The sequence below is a fragment of the Lytechinus variegatus genome, chromosome 16 (genome assembly GCF_018143015.1).
Source record: "Lytechinus variegatus isolate NC3 chromosome 16, Lvar_3.0, whole genome shotgun sequence".
Taxonomy (NCBI): Eukaryota; Metazoa; Echinodermata; class Echinoidea; order Temnopleuroida; family Toxopneustidae; genus Lytechinus; species Lytechinus variegatus.
Window position 1 is genome coordinate 24675367 of NC_054755.1, and position 14765 is coordinate 24690131.

The following is a 14765-nucleotide window of genomic DNA, read 5'->3' on the forward strand; positions in this document are numbered from 1 at the left end:
GAGCACATTTTAAAAAAAGGAACATTTTTTTCCTAATTGATTTTTTTGGGGGGCACTGCGCCTGCAGAAACTAAAGGGCGCTAAGAATTTATATAAGCATACTTCGAATTTTGGACCAATTAGAAAAGATAAGGGGTATCCAATTGGGGCACTTGATCCGGGACTTAAACCGGGGGAGAAACTTAGCAGAATGGTACGTGTCACTACTTCAAAATGAAAGAAATTTATTGTTTTTGTGTTTTGTCAAGAAATTGATAAATAAATGAATAATGGGGAATTATTCCAAATTTTAAATCATATACGTAACATTCAATACTGTACTGAGAATCTGGGAATTTGTGTCATAAGAAAGATAAGTTTTACTCATTATAGAGATCTCAATGGTTTTACTGTACATTATTTCTTACACTTATGGCTTGCCATATACGCCACGTACCAGAAAGGGGCGAAAGAAGTAGAAAAGTCGTTCTCCGGCTTTAGTTAAGTACAAATATGTCTGGAAAATCGACATCAGCTGTCACAGAAGGAGGTGGTGTGGATACCTCACAAGGAACAAGTAACCCACTATCCCGAAAACTCAACAAAATCCTTGAAACAAGGCTTGAAAATGACAAGGTATAAAAAAACTTTTTTTCTTTCTCTTGACTTCAGTCCCATGTCTTGAAATCGACGATGTGTCGTACTAAACTAAGTCAAACTGTAGTGTAACTCTCTGAGTCCGACTCTGTCTTAGACTAGCCTGGAGGCTTCTTGGGGAGTAAAATTATTTCTACTGTATGTAGGCTTACTCCCCAATGAAGCCTGGTATGATATTCATCGGCCAAATGAAGTTTTTTTTTAAACTGGCACTGCTCATGATATCGCCGCCCTCTGCACTCCTAGTACCAATCACTCTAGGCGACACCGCAATACTTACCCGTGTTAAGAAACTGAGACTCCACTCACGCGCATTTGGGCAGCCCTAGCTTAGAACTAAGCTTTCTTTCCGTAAAAAATCTTTATTCTTATGATTCAATAAATGTTAATGAATATATAATTACTCTTAAATCGGTACTCACCGGTTCTTTTCTCGAATTTTCTGCCAAATTCCCACGCTTCTGGCTTCAATTCTGCGATGGATTCTGTTGCCATAGACAGCTACACATGCAACTCTATTTATAAATGGAGCGCCCCTTACGAGAGTTGTTAATGCCGCGGAAAAATTGTTAGGCATTTTGGCCTGTGGTCAAGGCGTTCTTTTGTTCTATTTTTTTTATAGGTATGAGATCGAAATCACAGCGACTATTCACACTGTTCCATAATGATTCCGAAAGGAGGTGCAGCACCCCCCACCCACATGGGCGCACATCCCAGGGGGACACTTCCCCCTAACCCAAAATAGTAGGGGCACATTATCAAATGTCCCCCTACTATTTTTGTTCTTTTATATATGATGGAAAGAAATAGGCCTACATCATTTAAATCGAAGTAAAACATGTATTTTGGACGAGACGACCTTCTTTTGGGGGTGATAAACCTTCCTTTTTGTTTTTTTTTTGTTAGTTTGTTTTTGTTTTTTTTTGCCTGTTTTCCAGCCCCTGGTCCCCTACCTTAGATTTCCACCCTTGCCTCCCACTACTCTTGATATTGTTTGCGAATCTGTTTTGTAAATTAAAGGGGAATTTCACCCTGATAAAAAGATGATGAAAATATGAGAAAAATCATTTCAAAATATCGATGAAGGTGTTATTTGACAAAAAATGGAGTTGATAGAATTTAGAATGCTTGATTTATTGTGACGTCTATAACGAGCAGTTGCTCTATCCTAAATATAAAATGCCCAAATTTCCCATTTTTAATGGTCCGTAACGACCCACTTTTTTCTTTTTGATAACAAGTATGAATTGATATAGGCCTACTAAAATGTACCATAAAAATCATTATCATCTATTTCTTGACATTTCATTTACTTTTTTACCATAATAATAGCTGCTTGCAAAGGCCTACGCCGTCACAAAAAAAACCGGGGGGCCGGGGGGGGGGGGCACTTACATTGACGAGTGGATACCATGCGCGACCAAAAAAAAACGTAAAAAGGATGTCCTTTTCACGTTAGGGCACGTTACCTACGTAACGTGATAAGGGTGTCAAAAACACAAAAATAACGAAAAAAGGGTATCTATTAATTCGCTAGGAAAACCGTCGTGTTTAGGGTCTAATTTGCGGGGATGATAAAACAAAATCAAAATGTTTTATAAAGGATGTCCTTTTTGCTCCAACACTTCGTGTTTAGAGTCCGATTTGCGCGAGGTGTAGAAGGTGGGGTCGTACTAAACCAAATAAGGTAAAGCCGACGACCGAAGGACCCGTAACAATAAAACATTCCTGTACTTGTTTAGGGGTTCATTTCAGGGAATATTTGCCAAGAGTATCGTTTTGTTTCCAATACTTGTTAAGGGTAGGGTTTCACACGCCAATACTTGTTAAGGGATGCATTTTCAGAATATGGAAATTACGTGTTTAGGGTGCTTTTCGAGACCCCATGGTCGCGCATGGTATCCACTCGTGAATGGAAGTGGCCCCCCCCCCGGGCAAAAAAAAAAATCTTACCTTTGAAAAAGATTGGTGGGGGATGGATTTTCCTCGAACGCATACCAATTTTTTTTCTGCTATTTTCATAATAAACTTTAAATGAATTCAACTTTGCACTACTTAATTTTTTCAAAGACAAAATAACAAAATTACATCTCGTCATCATCATCATCACCACTATCATTAGCATCACCATCATCATCACCACAACCGTCACCACAACCATCATCATCACCAAGATAATTTTCATCATCGTCATTGCCATCATCATCTTTTTTTTTTCTTTATTTTTTCCCCATCCCTTCTTCTTTTTTTTTTCTTCCAATATTCCTCCTTTTTTTTAGAGCGGCACACCGTCATGCTCCCTCACTGATTATCCGCCTCTATATGCTTGGTGTTGTATAAATTGGCGGATACCTGAATGAAATACTGAAGAGAAAATAAGGAAAGGGAAAAAGTAAGAAGAAAAAGAAGATGAGGAGAAGAAAAAAAGAAAGCCAAACAAATGAAACAAAACAATGTCAAAATTTCGTAATAAAGTCTTCTACATGTACGTCAGTTTAATAATGATGTTTTCATTGAAATGAGAACAAAAAAAGAATTTAAACCATAGGCGGCGGAAGCGGGGACGTTCCCCCCTAAATTTGTTGTTGACCTTTTTTTTTTGCTTGTCAATTTATTTTCCTACGTCCCCCCTAAAATGTTTGGGTTGAGAGCCTTTTTTTTTGCTTGTCAAAATTTTTTAGGTTGTCCCCTCCTAAAATTTGGGGCTTCCGCCGCCAATGATTGAAACAGGACTACATTATAATATAGTGTAAAGAAATAGAGGGAAGCTCCGAGACAATAAAAAGGTTGAAAAAGAAAAAAATGTGAAAACACAAAGCTCTCACAACATGAGCATAATAACAAATAATAACAAATAAGCGAGGACAAGTAGCTGAGGGACCCCCCCCCCCCAACTCTCTCTCTCTAGTTATCTATCTATCTATCCGACTCGATTATATAAGAGAAGAATTTACTAATCAAAATATTATGAGCAAAAAGCACGAGCTGATATTTTTTATGAATATTCAAAACTGATAGAGAGACGCAATCGAATTATTCGATTGCGACAAAATTGATGATCTGAGAATTTAGTGTTTTTAGGAATTCATTTAATGCATAAAGTTGATCAGCATTAAAATATGGCAGGCGCAACGCATGAGCTAAAGCTTTATAGGCATACACCGATAAAAAATTTTAAGTATTTTTGGTAATCATGAAAAAAATTGATATTTCATGAAAGAAAGCTCAAATCCCGAGGAGGAATATTCTTATGAATTGACTTTAAAAAAAACTGTGGTAAGCCCCATTTAATATTTGATTATAAGTCGAATAAAACAGTAAAAGCTGACAAACGTTCGCGTGATATTTGGCAACCTCCCCCCCAAAAAAAAAAAAATAAATAAATAAAAAATAAAAAAAGTTTTTAACTATAATAATGATCGAAGGTAATTTTGTCTCGCGTAGAACTGGACAAATGAAAAAAAGATTGTCACTAAAAAAATGAAGGTAATTTTGACCCACGTAAAATTTGGCGAGCCCCCCCCCCAAAAAAAAAGGAAAAAAGGTTTTAACAAGCAAAAAAAGGCTAAAAAGGAGAAAGAAGAGACAAGAATAATTATGAACGAAATATCCCCATTACAAATAATGCTGTGATCATCATAAGGGAGGGGTCGCATAACTAGTATGAACAACGTATTTAATTCCAAAATATTTACTACAAATCTCAATAGGGGGATCGGGCAGAAATGCCCCATATTGGCGTAACTACGGGGGGGCGGGGGTGTCCCTACCACCGTCCACACCGGGCGTCCACAAGCCAGCAATTATCTTTTAATTTTCTCTCTTTTTTTTAACCAAAATGCTTCCCTCCAGAAAAAAAAGAACCAGGGTTAAAGAGAAAGACAATTATGATAGAGGAACACAAAATACTTTATTTTTTCAGCTTTTACTGCATCGACTTATAATCAAATATTAAATGGGGCTTAGAACATTTTTTTAAAAAGTCAATTAATAAAAATATTCCGCTCTTCGGGATTTGAGCTTTCATGAAATATCAATCTTTTTCATGATTACCGAAAATACTTCAAATGTCCAAAAAAAATTATCGGTGTATTAGCTGATACCTTGCGCCCGCCTTAATTATTTTAATGTTGAGATACTTTGCTTTAATTTAATGAATTCCTAAAAGCATTAATTCTCAGATCATTTGTCGCAATCGAATGATTCGATTGGTAAGCTAGTTGTATAATTATTATGATTCATGAATTGTTTAAAATGTGTCTCTCTATCAGTTTTGAATATTTAAAAAAATGTCAGCTCGTGCTTTTTGCTCGCAATATTTTGATTAGTAAGAAATTCTTGTGTATGCGAGTTTGATACATAAATAACTAGAGAGAGAGAGAGGGGGGGGGGGTGTCCCTCAGCTACTTGTCCTTGCTTATTCCATAATTTTTTATTATGCTCGTGTTGTGAGTATTTCAAAGTCTTTTCTTTTTCTCACCCTTTTTATTGTCTCGGAGCTTCCCTCTATTTCTTTGCTACGATGTATAGCCCATCTTACTTGTTTCATTTTTTTATGTTCTCATTTCATTGAAAACATAATTATCAAACTGACGTAGAAGACTTTACAACAAAATTTTGATATTGTTTTTTCTTGTTTGTTTGGCTTTCTTTTTTCTTCTCCTCAGTCCTTTTTCTAATTAGTTTCCCTTTCCTTATTTTATCTTATTTCATTTCATGAGGCATCCGCCAACTTATATACAACAACAAACGTTAGAGGCGGATATCCAGTAAGGGGGTGTGGTGGTGTGCCCTCTAAAAAGAGGAAAATAGGAAGGAAAAAAAGCAGGAAGGAGAAAAAATAAGAAAAAAAAGACGATGATGGCAATGATGATAATGATGATGAAAATTATCTTGGTGAAGATGATAGTGGTGGTGATGGTGGCGGTGATGATGATGATAATGATGGTGGTAGTGGTGATAAAGATGAGAATGAAGTTGGTGACGATGATATGATGATGATGTAATTTTGTCTTTAAAAAAATAATAGTGCAAAGGCGAAATCATTTAAAGTTTATTATGAAAATAGCAGAAAAAAATAATTTGAAAAAATGTACGTATGCGTATGGAAAATCCATCCCCCACCAAAAAAGAAAAAAAGTGAGATTTTGTTTTGTTATTTGTGACGGCGTAGGCCTATGCGAGCAGCTGTGTGATATAATTATGGTAAAAAAAAGTAAATGAAATGCCAAGAAATACATGATAATGACTTTTATTGTACATTCAGTATATCAGTAGATAAATTCATACTCGTTCCAAAAAAGAAGAAAGTGGGTATATTATGGACCATTAAAAATGGGCAGTTGCTCTATATATTATATTACATAGAATATATAGAGCAACTGCTCGTGTGTAGCGGTAAGTTATTCACCTGATCTACATAATTCATGCGGCGCGTGCGCAATGTTTAATAATTATTGCTGTGAATACAATGAATGTCATCAAAAACATAATCTCACAGATCAAATAGTGCCAGCTCGACGCGCAAAATGAGAAAAAAATATATATTTTCTGCCCTGATAATTTGATAACCCTAACCTAACCCAATTTCTAAGTATTTTTATCATAAACAGGATAACTATATACAATGATTGAAATTAACTTTATATTCTTTTGCGAACAAAATGAATATGAAAGACAGCTTTTTGATAAAGAACACAGTTTTAGAGCGTTAGAGCGCGATTTATACCTACAACCGCTAACATACGCGGATCCAGGGGGGCCGAGGGGCCCAGGCCCCCCTATTGGCGGAGCAAAAAAAGAAAAAAAAAGAAAGGAAAAAAGAAAAGGAAGGGAAAAGAGAGGAAAAAAGAAGAAAGGCAAACATAAGAGGAGGAACATGATTAAATGAAATAACATTAGGGGAAGACTCTGAAAATAATTTTTTTTTTAATCTATTTGTTAGGATACAAAATTTTCGCTCGCGCTTCGCGCCTTATTGTCTTTTAGGGTATTTGCATATCTTGCTCAGTATGGAGCTTGAAAAATCAAACTTTGAAGTCATTATACAAAACATATTTCAGCTGGGAAATTGAACTTTCATTATTTTGTTTCATTTACAAATTGATTTTTAAAAAGTGCTCTGTAAAAATGTCTGTGTTATCGTCTGAACATTATCATTTTCTGCTTGCGCTGCGCGCTCGCAAAATTTGAATTTTCAGGTACCTATTATTTTCCTGTATTCCATAAAGTTCTCAAAAAAGTTCCCTATTCAGGTCAGATTGTTAAAACGTATCAGCTAGCGCCGCACGCTAGCATTTTGATAAGTCGGTTATGTATATCCCAATATTAATTCTAAATCAAACTAATTTGATGACAGTTTATCAAAAAATTCGACTCGCGATTTCTGCTCGCATTGATAGATATATAATGCCTCTTATGCATAATTACAAAGTGCTTTAAATGTCCAGTTTTCAGGCCATAATATTAACACATTTCGCGCTCCCATGCGAGAGAAATAGGAAGATGGTCATCATTTTCATATGATGACATAATGCCCTCATAGCATGTTCCGGTCCTATGTAAAAACTCAAAGTAATAAAAATAAAATACATCAGCTCTTTTTTAACTGTGATCCATCACAATTCACAATTTTCCCACAAAGTGTTTGCATTACAGAGCTTAAATTCACCCTTTGTTATATCATATATTTTTAGCTCGCGCTTTGCGCTCTCTTTATTGATTTTCATGATAAGAAAGTTACTTAGAATACCCAAATTCTAGGTCGAAATCTAAAACACACGTTAATTCAGATACGCAGATTGTTCTCTATTTAAATCATTATCCAGTTTCAGATCACAATATCAAAAAGTGTCTGCTCGCGGATAAATAACTTATCCTTTTCATGATAAAACATGAATAGTGCGTCCAGAATTTTTCCGCTCGCGCTTCGCGCTCGCATCAATAAAATACTTAGAGTCATTCCAAGATTACAAAAAGTGCTTAGCATTTCATTATTCAGGTAAAAAAGGTCAAAATTTTTCAGCTCGCGCTTCGCGCTTGCAATATTTGAATGTTGAAATATGCAAAGTCTTCATGGCTAAATGCAAGCAGTCCATAACAGGTACAATTTTGAGCAGTTCAAAACGTATACACAAAATTTCTGCTTGCGCTCTGCGCTCGCATTATTAATGTAAGGAAGATCCCCACTTACTCATCCTTTTCATGATTTACAATACTAATTGAATAGAATGTCTTGTTCAGCAGGTCTAAATCTCGATTTTTTTTGCTTACGCTTCGTGCTCGCATGTTTAATTATATACCTATTCAGTTAAGTTACAAAACGTCTAAGAATTTCCATTCCTCAGGTAAAAATGTCAAAAAATTTCGGCTCGCGCTTCGCGCTCACATTATTTGATTTTTTAAAATGTGTAACGTCTTCATGGCTAACTGCAAGCAAGTATCTAACAATACTTTTTCCATCACTTCATTTCTGCTCACTCTTTACGTTCGTAGTAATTATTAACTTGCATACACATTTTTTTTTTCAGGAAAACAAACATTTCCCAGAATGTTTAAAATTTTAGGAAAAAGTACATAAAATTTCCAAAAAAATTTAGCTCTCGCTTTCCACTCGCATTATACAAATAAGGGTTATGGTATTATACATTTATGTTTCATAAGAATAAATCTAAAAAGTGACCATTTAGGACTACCCCTTCAAAGAAACAAAAAAATCCCGGAAAAAATCATATTCGAGCGGCCGATCGGGGGAAATATGGCTGAAAAAATTTCCGCCCCCCCCCTATTGGCGAAGGCTGGATCCGCCCCTGGCTAAATCCTGTCACTGTCGGTATACATGAAGCAGTGATTCATCAGCTTACGGTAATAATTTTTGCAACACGAGCGCCAGTCCGAGAAATATAGACAGGCATTTGCCCAAACGGACAACATGTCAACCTCTGCTCATTTCTTTTTGCACGGGCACATGAAATCTCGACGTAACCCATCACATTTCTCCCTATTTTCTCCTCCCTTTTATTTTCCATTAATTTTTCTTTCGTTCACTTTTTTTCTGTCCTCTTTTCCCATAATTTATTTTACCCATCACATTTCTCCCTATTTTCTCTTCCCTTTTATTTTCCATTAATTTTTCTTTCGTTCACTTTTTTTCTGTCGCCTTTTCCCTTCTAAGTTCTATTTTTTTTCTCGTCTCACCGCTTTTCCTCATCCCCAGCCCTCGATCGACGCCCGTGCAGATTCGCAAACAATATCAAGAGTATGTCTACTTGCAAGGGCGGAAATCTCTCCCCAAAGGTAGGGGGACCAGGGGCTGGAAAATTTGACAAGCAAAAAACAAACAAAAAAAGAAGGTTTATCACCCTCTAAAGAAGGTCATCTTGACCAAAAGAAATTTGACAAGCAAACAAGCAAAAAAAAGGGGGCATGCCAAAAGTAAGATCGTCTCTTCCAAAATACATTTCGATTTTGAACGAAATGACCAAAAATAGTAGGGGGACATTTCATAATGTGCCCCCTACTATTTTGGGTGAGGGGACATGTCCCCCGGCCCTGGGGTTTGCGCCCATGTGGGTGGGGGTGTTGCGCCTCCCTATCGGGATCATATCACAGCGAGTATACACTCTTCCATATGGAAGAGTGTTTACTCGCTGAGATTTCGATCTCACACATAATTTTATAAAAAAATAGAACAGCTACGCCTTGAACACAGGCCAAAATGCCTAACGATTTCTCCGCGGCATTAACAACTCTCGTAAAGGGCGCTCCATTTATAAATAAAGTTGCATGAACAGCTGTCTATGGCGACAAAATTTAACGCGGAATTGTAGCCAGCAGCGTGGGAAATTGGCAGAAAATTCAAGAAGAGAACCGGTGAGTACCGATTTAACAGTATTCATGTATTAAGTAATATTTATTTAATCATAAGAATAATTTTTTTTACGGAAAGAAAGCTTAGTTCTAAGCTAGGGCGGCCCAAATGCGCGTGAGTGGAGTCCCAGTTTCTTAACACGGGTAAGTATTGCGGTGTCGCCTAGAGTGGCCCTCTGTACAATGCTCTAAATCTACACTACAGTCACTTGTTCACTGCTACCACCCTGCCGGTCTCACGGGCCTAATTACTAGTGGTAGGCCATAGATATTCATTCGAGCCAACCCATTGCTATTTTTTTTATTTTGATATGGCTGATTGACAAAGTGTATGCATATGATTGTACATCTAACACTGATTCTATTTTTGGTAATTACTGAACTTCCTTTTCCCTAATTGGGAAGAAATATCACCAATTTTGGACTATATTTTGACTGGCGGAAGGATTAGGGCCATTTTGCTGTTTGAGTTGATGAATCTGCTCCCCCGACGGTGTCTTCAAACACGCCAATTTATTTTTGAAATGAGCCGGTCGAGGGACCCTTTTCTGGTCAGATATGGATTGCCAGATATAAATCCTATCCACTGGTAGTAAACATTCGACCCCCGAATTTCATCCTTATTTTTTATGAATTTTTTAAAGTGCCAATTTAACACATGAGTCTATGGGGAATGAATTAGGCCTGTGAGACCTATACAGGTCTCACGGGCCTAATTACTAGTGGTAGGCCATAGATATTCATTCGAGCCAACCCATTGCTATTTTTTTTATTTTGATATGGCTGATTGACAAAGTGTATGCATATGATTGTACATCTAACACTGATTCTATTTTTGGTAATTACTGAACTTCCTTTTCCCTAATTGGGAAGAAATATCACCAATTTTGGACTATATTTTGACTGGCGGAAGGATTAGGGCCATTTTGCTGTTTGAGTTGATGAATCTGCTCCCCCCGACGGTGTCTTCAAACACGCCAATTTATTTTTGAAATGAGCCGGTCGAGGGACCCTTTTCTGGTCAGATATGGATTGCCAGATATAAATCCTATCCACTGGTAGTAAACATTCGACCCCCGAATTTCATCCTTATTTTTTATGAATTTTTTAAAGTGCCAATTTAACACATGAGTCTATGGGGAATGAATTAGGCCTGTGAGACCTGTGGTGAATCTACAGGTAGGACTATGGTATGCCAATGTTGTACAGAGCACACACTTAAAAAAATCATTAAAATATCACTTTTGTGACCAAAATTACTAATTTTCATACAGTTGCAATTTATTTTTCATTAGTAACTTGGGAATAATTTTTGTATTCACCAGAGCGCTCAAAAACTTGAATTTTGGGCATATTTTTGTGTACGCCCTCTATTGGTGGAAAGTAATATGGCAAGAAAATTTTCATTTTTTGATCTCTATTTTTAATTAAGAAAAAAATGATTTAAAGAATCAAATTGAAATAAGAGCCAAGTAGTATGAATAATAGGTGTAATGAAAACTGTCGGTGTAAAAAAATCAAGCATTTGCCCCAAAGAAAAAGAGAAAATAAGCCAAACATTGCCACCCTTATTTTGCCACACATGGAGATATAACTGAGAACAAGGTTATATTATAACCTTGTTCATTGAATGAGTGACTACAGTAGAGGCGCTGGTCAGAAAATTGGGATCGTCCCAGTTTACAGGGACTGTCTCAGTTTATAAGCAAGGCTCGACATTAGCGGTGGCCCGGGGCCACCAAAAATTCATCTCGGGCAACCATTATTGAAAAAATGTTAAGTTTTGGTGGGCCGAATCGGGCAACCAATAATTTTCAAAGTAGCGCAATTTTTCTCCCGATTTTGCATGTATTTGTCAACTTTCTGCAGTTCAAATTGCAAGCCAATTCGTCATGCGCCTTTTTTGTTAATCTACACACAAATACACACACACAAAGATTGCATAGTCATGACAGTACGTAGGCCTACTACCGCTAGCATACAGTAACTATTATTCAGCCGGCCGCGCCTGCTGTCTGGCTGAGCTTTGCGTGCATGAAACCACTGCAGCTAGCTAGCTGTGCACGAGCAGACTATTCAGACTCAGGGAGCTGCGATGCGAAATGTTACTGCTAAGAAATCTTCCCCAGAACTCTGAAAATCTACGTCAAAGTCACATTTTACACCAATGAAATGCCCTTCTACAGTCCGTATTACTGAAACCTGATTATCTGCAAGCATTATAAGGAGGAATTATGACCTCTCTTTTGACTCAAAAAGACCGATTTCCAAATGCATTAATACACATAAAACACATAGGTGAGTACATCACAGTCCCGTATGTGCATTTGTATGTATGTTGATATTTGGTTTATTTCGAAGCTGTGTCTCTTCTAGCCAAAAATAAATAGGCAGTTTCTTTCTTTCTTGTTTACAAATGACTTCTTAAACCACTCTTAAGGAAGTAAATACTTTGGGAAGGCATTTCATTGATATGAAATGTGAATTTTTCCATCATTTTGTCAAATATAGGGAAGGAATTTTCTCACTGTTTTTTCCAGATAATTTTTGCCGTTTTCTCATTTTTTTCTTTCATTTTTTTTTTACAGTGATTAAACCATTTATACCCCTTCCCATTGAATATGCCTGATTAAAGAACATGTTTCTACTGAATAATAATAATAATTTGCCCCATTTTTTTATAATTTTGTCTTATTCATTTTTCTTACAAAGTTACATTTTCTTTTTTTTTCTCAAATGTTTTTTTCCTGTTCTTTGTTTTCATTTCTTCATTTTTTCTTTTGTTCTACAAATTCTGCAGCATATTTTTCTGTGATTTTCTCCTGCTATAATATGCTGGAAAAGAGAAAATAAACTGGATTTGGGGCCTGCATAATCTAGGTTTTATGATCAAAAAGGAAGAAAGGAAAAATAATTGTTTTGTAAATCTATCTGAGTTTGCTAAATGCACTATTTACTTTACCATTATGAGTGTGTGTCGACACGGAGATTAAAAATGCACAACCTGGGAACAATATAATTCTTTTATTCTCTTTCAATCATTTCATATTTACAATGATAGAACAATTTATATATTACCACAAAATAAGCAGAGTAAAATAACAGCAAGCACGATTTACATACAAGATGTACAAAGAACAGTGGTACGTGTTAACTAGTGACTGCAGAATAATTCACTTTGTTTTATTCATTTTAAATCAATGTTTTTCTTTATATTTTTCGGGCCACCAAACTTTACTAATGGGCCACCAAAAAAAATTATTTGAAGGTTTTGGTGGCCCGAACGGGCCACCACCAAAAAAAGTTAATGTGGAGCCTTGTTATAAGGATTCCTTCACACAAGAAATCAAGGAAAGTTCATTCACTAGTCAAGTGCTGACACCAATCAAGTGTGCTAGTCAATGTAAACATATCACGTTTCATAACAAGATTATTGGAAGACGGTAAGTCATGAAAAACAATTACCTAGCAGTTTTTGTCTCACCTGCGAAGCAGAGTGAGACTATAGGCGCCGCTTTTCCGACGGCGGCGGCGTCAACATCAAATCTTAACCTGAGGTTAAGTTTTTGAAATGACATCATAACTTAGAAAGTATATGGACCTAGTTCATGAAACTTGGCCATAAGGTTAATCAAGTATTACTGAACATCCTATTAAAGTTTCATGTCACATGACCAAGGTCAAAGGTCATTTAGGGTCAATGAACTTAGACCATGTTGGAGGAATCAACATCGAAATCTTAACCTGAGGTTAAGTTTTTGAAATGTCATCATAACTTGGAAAATATATGGACCTAGTTCATGAAACTTGGACATAAGGTTAATCAAGTATCACTGAATATCCTGCATGAGTTTCACGTCACATGACCAAGGTCAAAGGTCATTTAGGGTCAATGAACTTTGGCCGAATTGGGGATATCTGTTGAATTCCCATCATAACTTTGAAAGTTTATGGATCTGATTCATGAAACTTGGACATAATAGTAATCAAGCATCACTGAATATTTTGTGCAAGTTTCAGGTCTCATGATTAAGGTCAAAGGTCATTTAGGGTCAATGAACTTTGGCCGAATCGGGGGTATCTGTTGAATTACCATCATAACTTTGAAAGTTTATTAGTCTAGTTCATTAAACTTGGACATATGAGTAATCAAATATCACTGAACATCCTGTGCATGTTTCAGGTCACATGACCAAGGTCAAAGGTCAATGAACTTTGACCGAATTGGGTGTACATTTATCTGTAGAATTACCATCAAAACTTTGAAAGTTTATGGATCTGATTCATGAAACTTGTACATAAGAGTAATCAAGTATCACTGAACATCCTGTTCGAGTTTCAGGTCACATGATCAAGGTCAAAGGTCATGTAAGGTCAATGAACTTTGGCCATGTTGGGGTTTTTTGTTGAATAACCATATCTCTGTAAGTTTATTGGTCTAGTTCATAAAAAGTGGAAATAAGAGTAACCATGTATCACTGAACGTCTTGTGCGAGTTAGAGTAGTATTCAAAGTCAGCACTGCTGCTATATTGAACCGCGTGATGCAGGTGAGACGGCCAGAGGCATTCCACTTGTTAGCACTATCAATTTCCGTAATTGCTGTCTTTGTCCTGTAGGGGGAAGTGAAAAAATCGTCCCCATAAACAAGGACAGTCTCAATTTATCAAGACATGATTTGTCTTGGTTTATGAGGATATCCTTGTTTTCTGGGACAATCCCAATTTTTGGACCAGCGCCTCTACTGATCTAATTAGGTATGTGCGAATACGATACGAGCATCGCGAGTGCTGGTTTTGGCTGCACGGTTTTCACGCAGGTTTTGCTGCAAGTGGGATCGCCTCTGTCTGGGCGGCTCATTGAAAATGGGGTTTAATGCGCATGCGCACGTAGTTGATGTAATCTCATGCTTTTTTACAGACAGTTGAAGGTGTGCACTTTCTGTACATACAAGTTTCAATGTGGATACTCGCCTGTAAAGTGTGGATATCAGAGCTTGAAAGTTCATCAAATTTTTGGATGCGTAAATGATCGAAATTTTTTTATGGTAAGTAGAAGTAAGTTCCAATTATGTAGATGAATTGTTTTAGAATATATTTAAATTGCCAAAAAATGTAAAAAAATATAACATTCTATCGAGGAGCAGTCCAGATATAAGAGGAGCGAGCTACCCTTGTCACAGCCGGTCTCTCGGCAGTCGAGCTGCCCGATGCGGTGGGCTCCCATCGGTCTTTCGGCAGTCAAGCTATAGTACCGGTACCT

The 14765-nt window shown here is 36.8% G+C and overlaps 1 protein-coding gene across 1 annotated transcript in view; it reads left to right on the forward strand.

Moving 5' to 3' along the window:
* Positions 1-433: 433 nt before the first annotated feature.
* LOC121430012 (conserved oligomeric Golgi complex subunit 6-like) overlaps positions 434-14765 on the forward strand; it is a 39199-nt gene continuing 24867 nt past the window's right edge. Inside the window, exon 1 of the mRNA XM_041627281.1 lies at positions 434-615. Coding sequence (XP_041483215.1) covers positions 493-615 — 123 coding nt within the window. The 5' untranslated portion in view covers positions 434-492. The remainder of the gene's footprint in view (positions 616-14765) is intronic.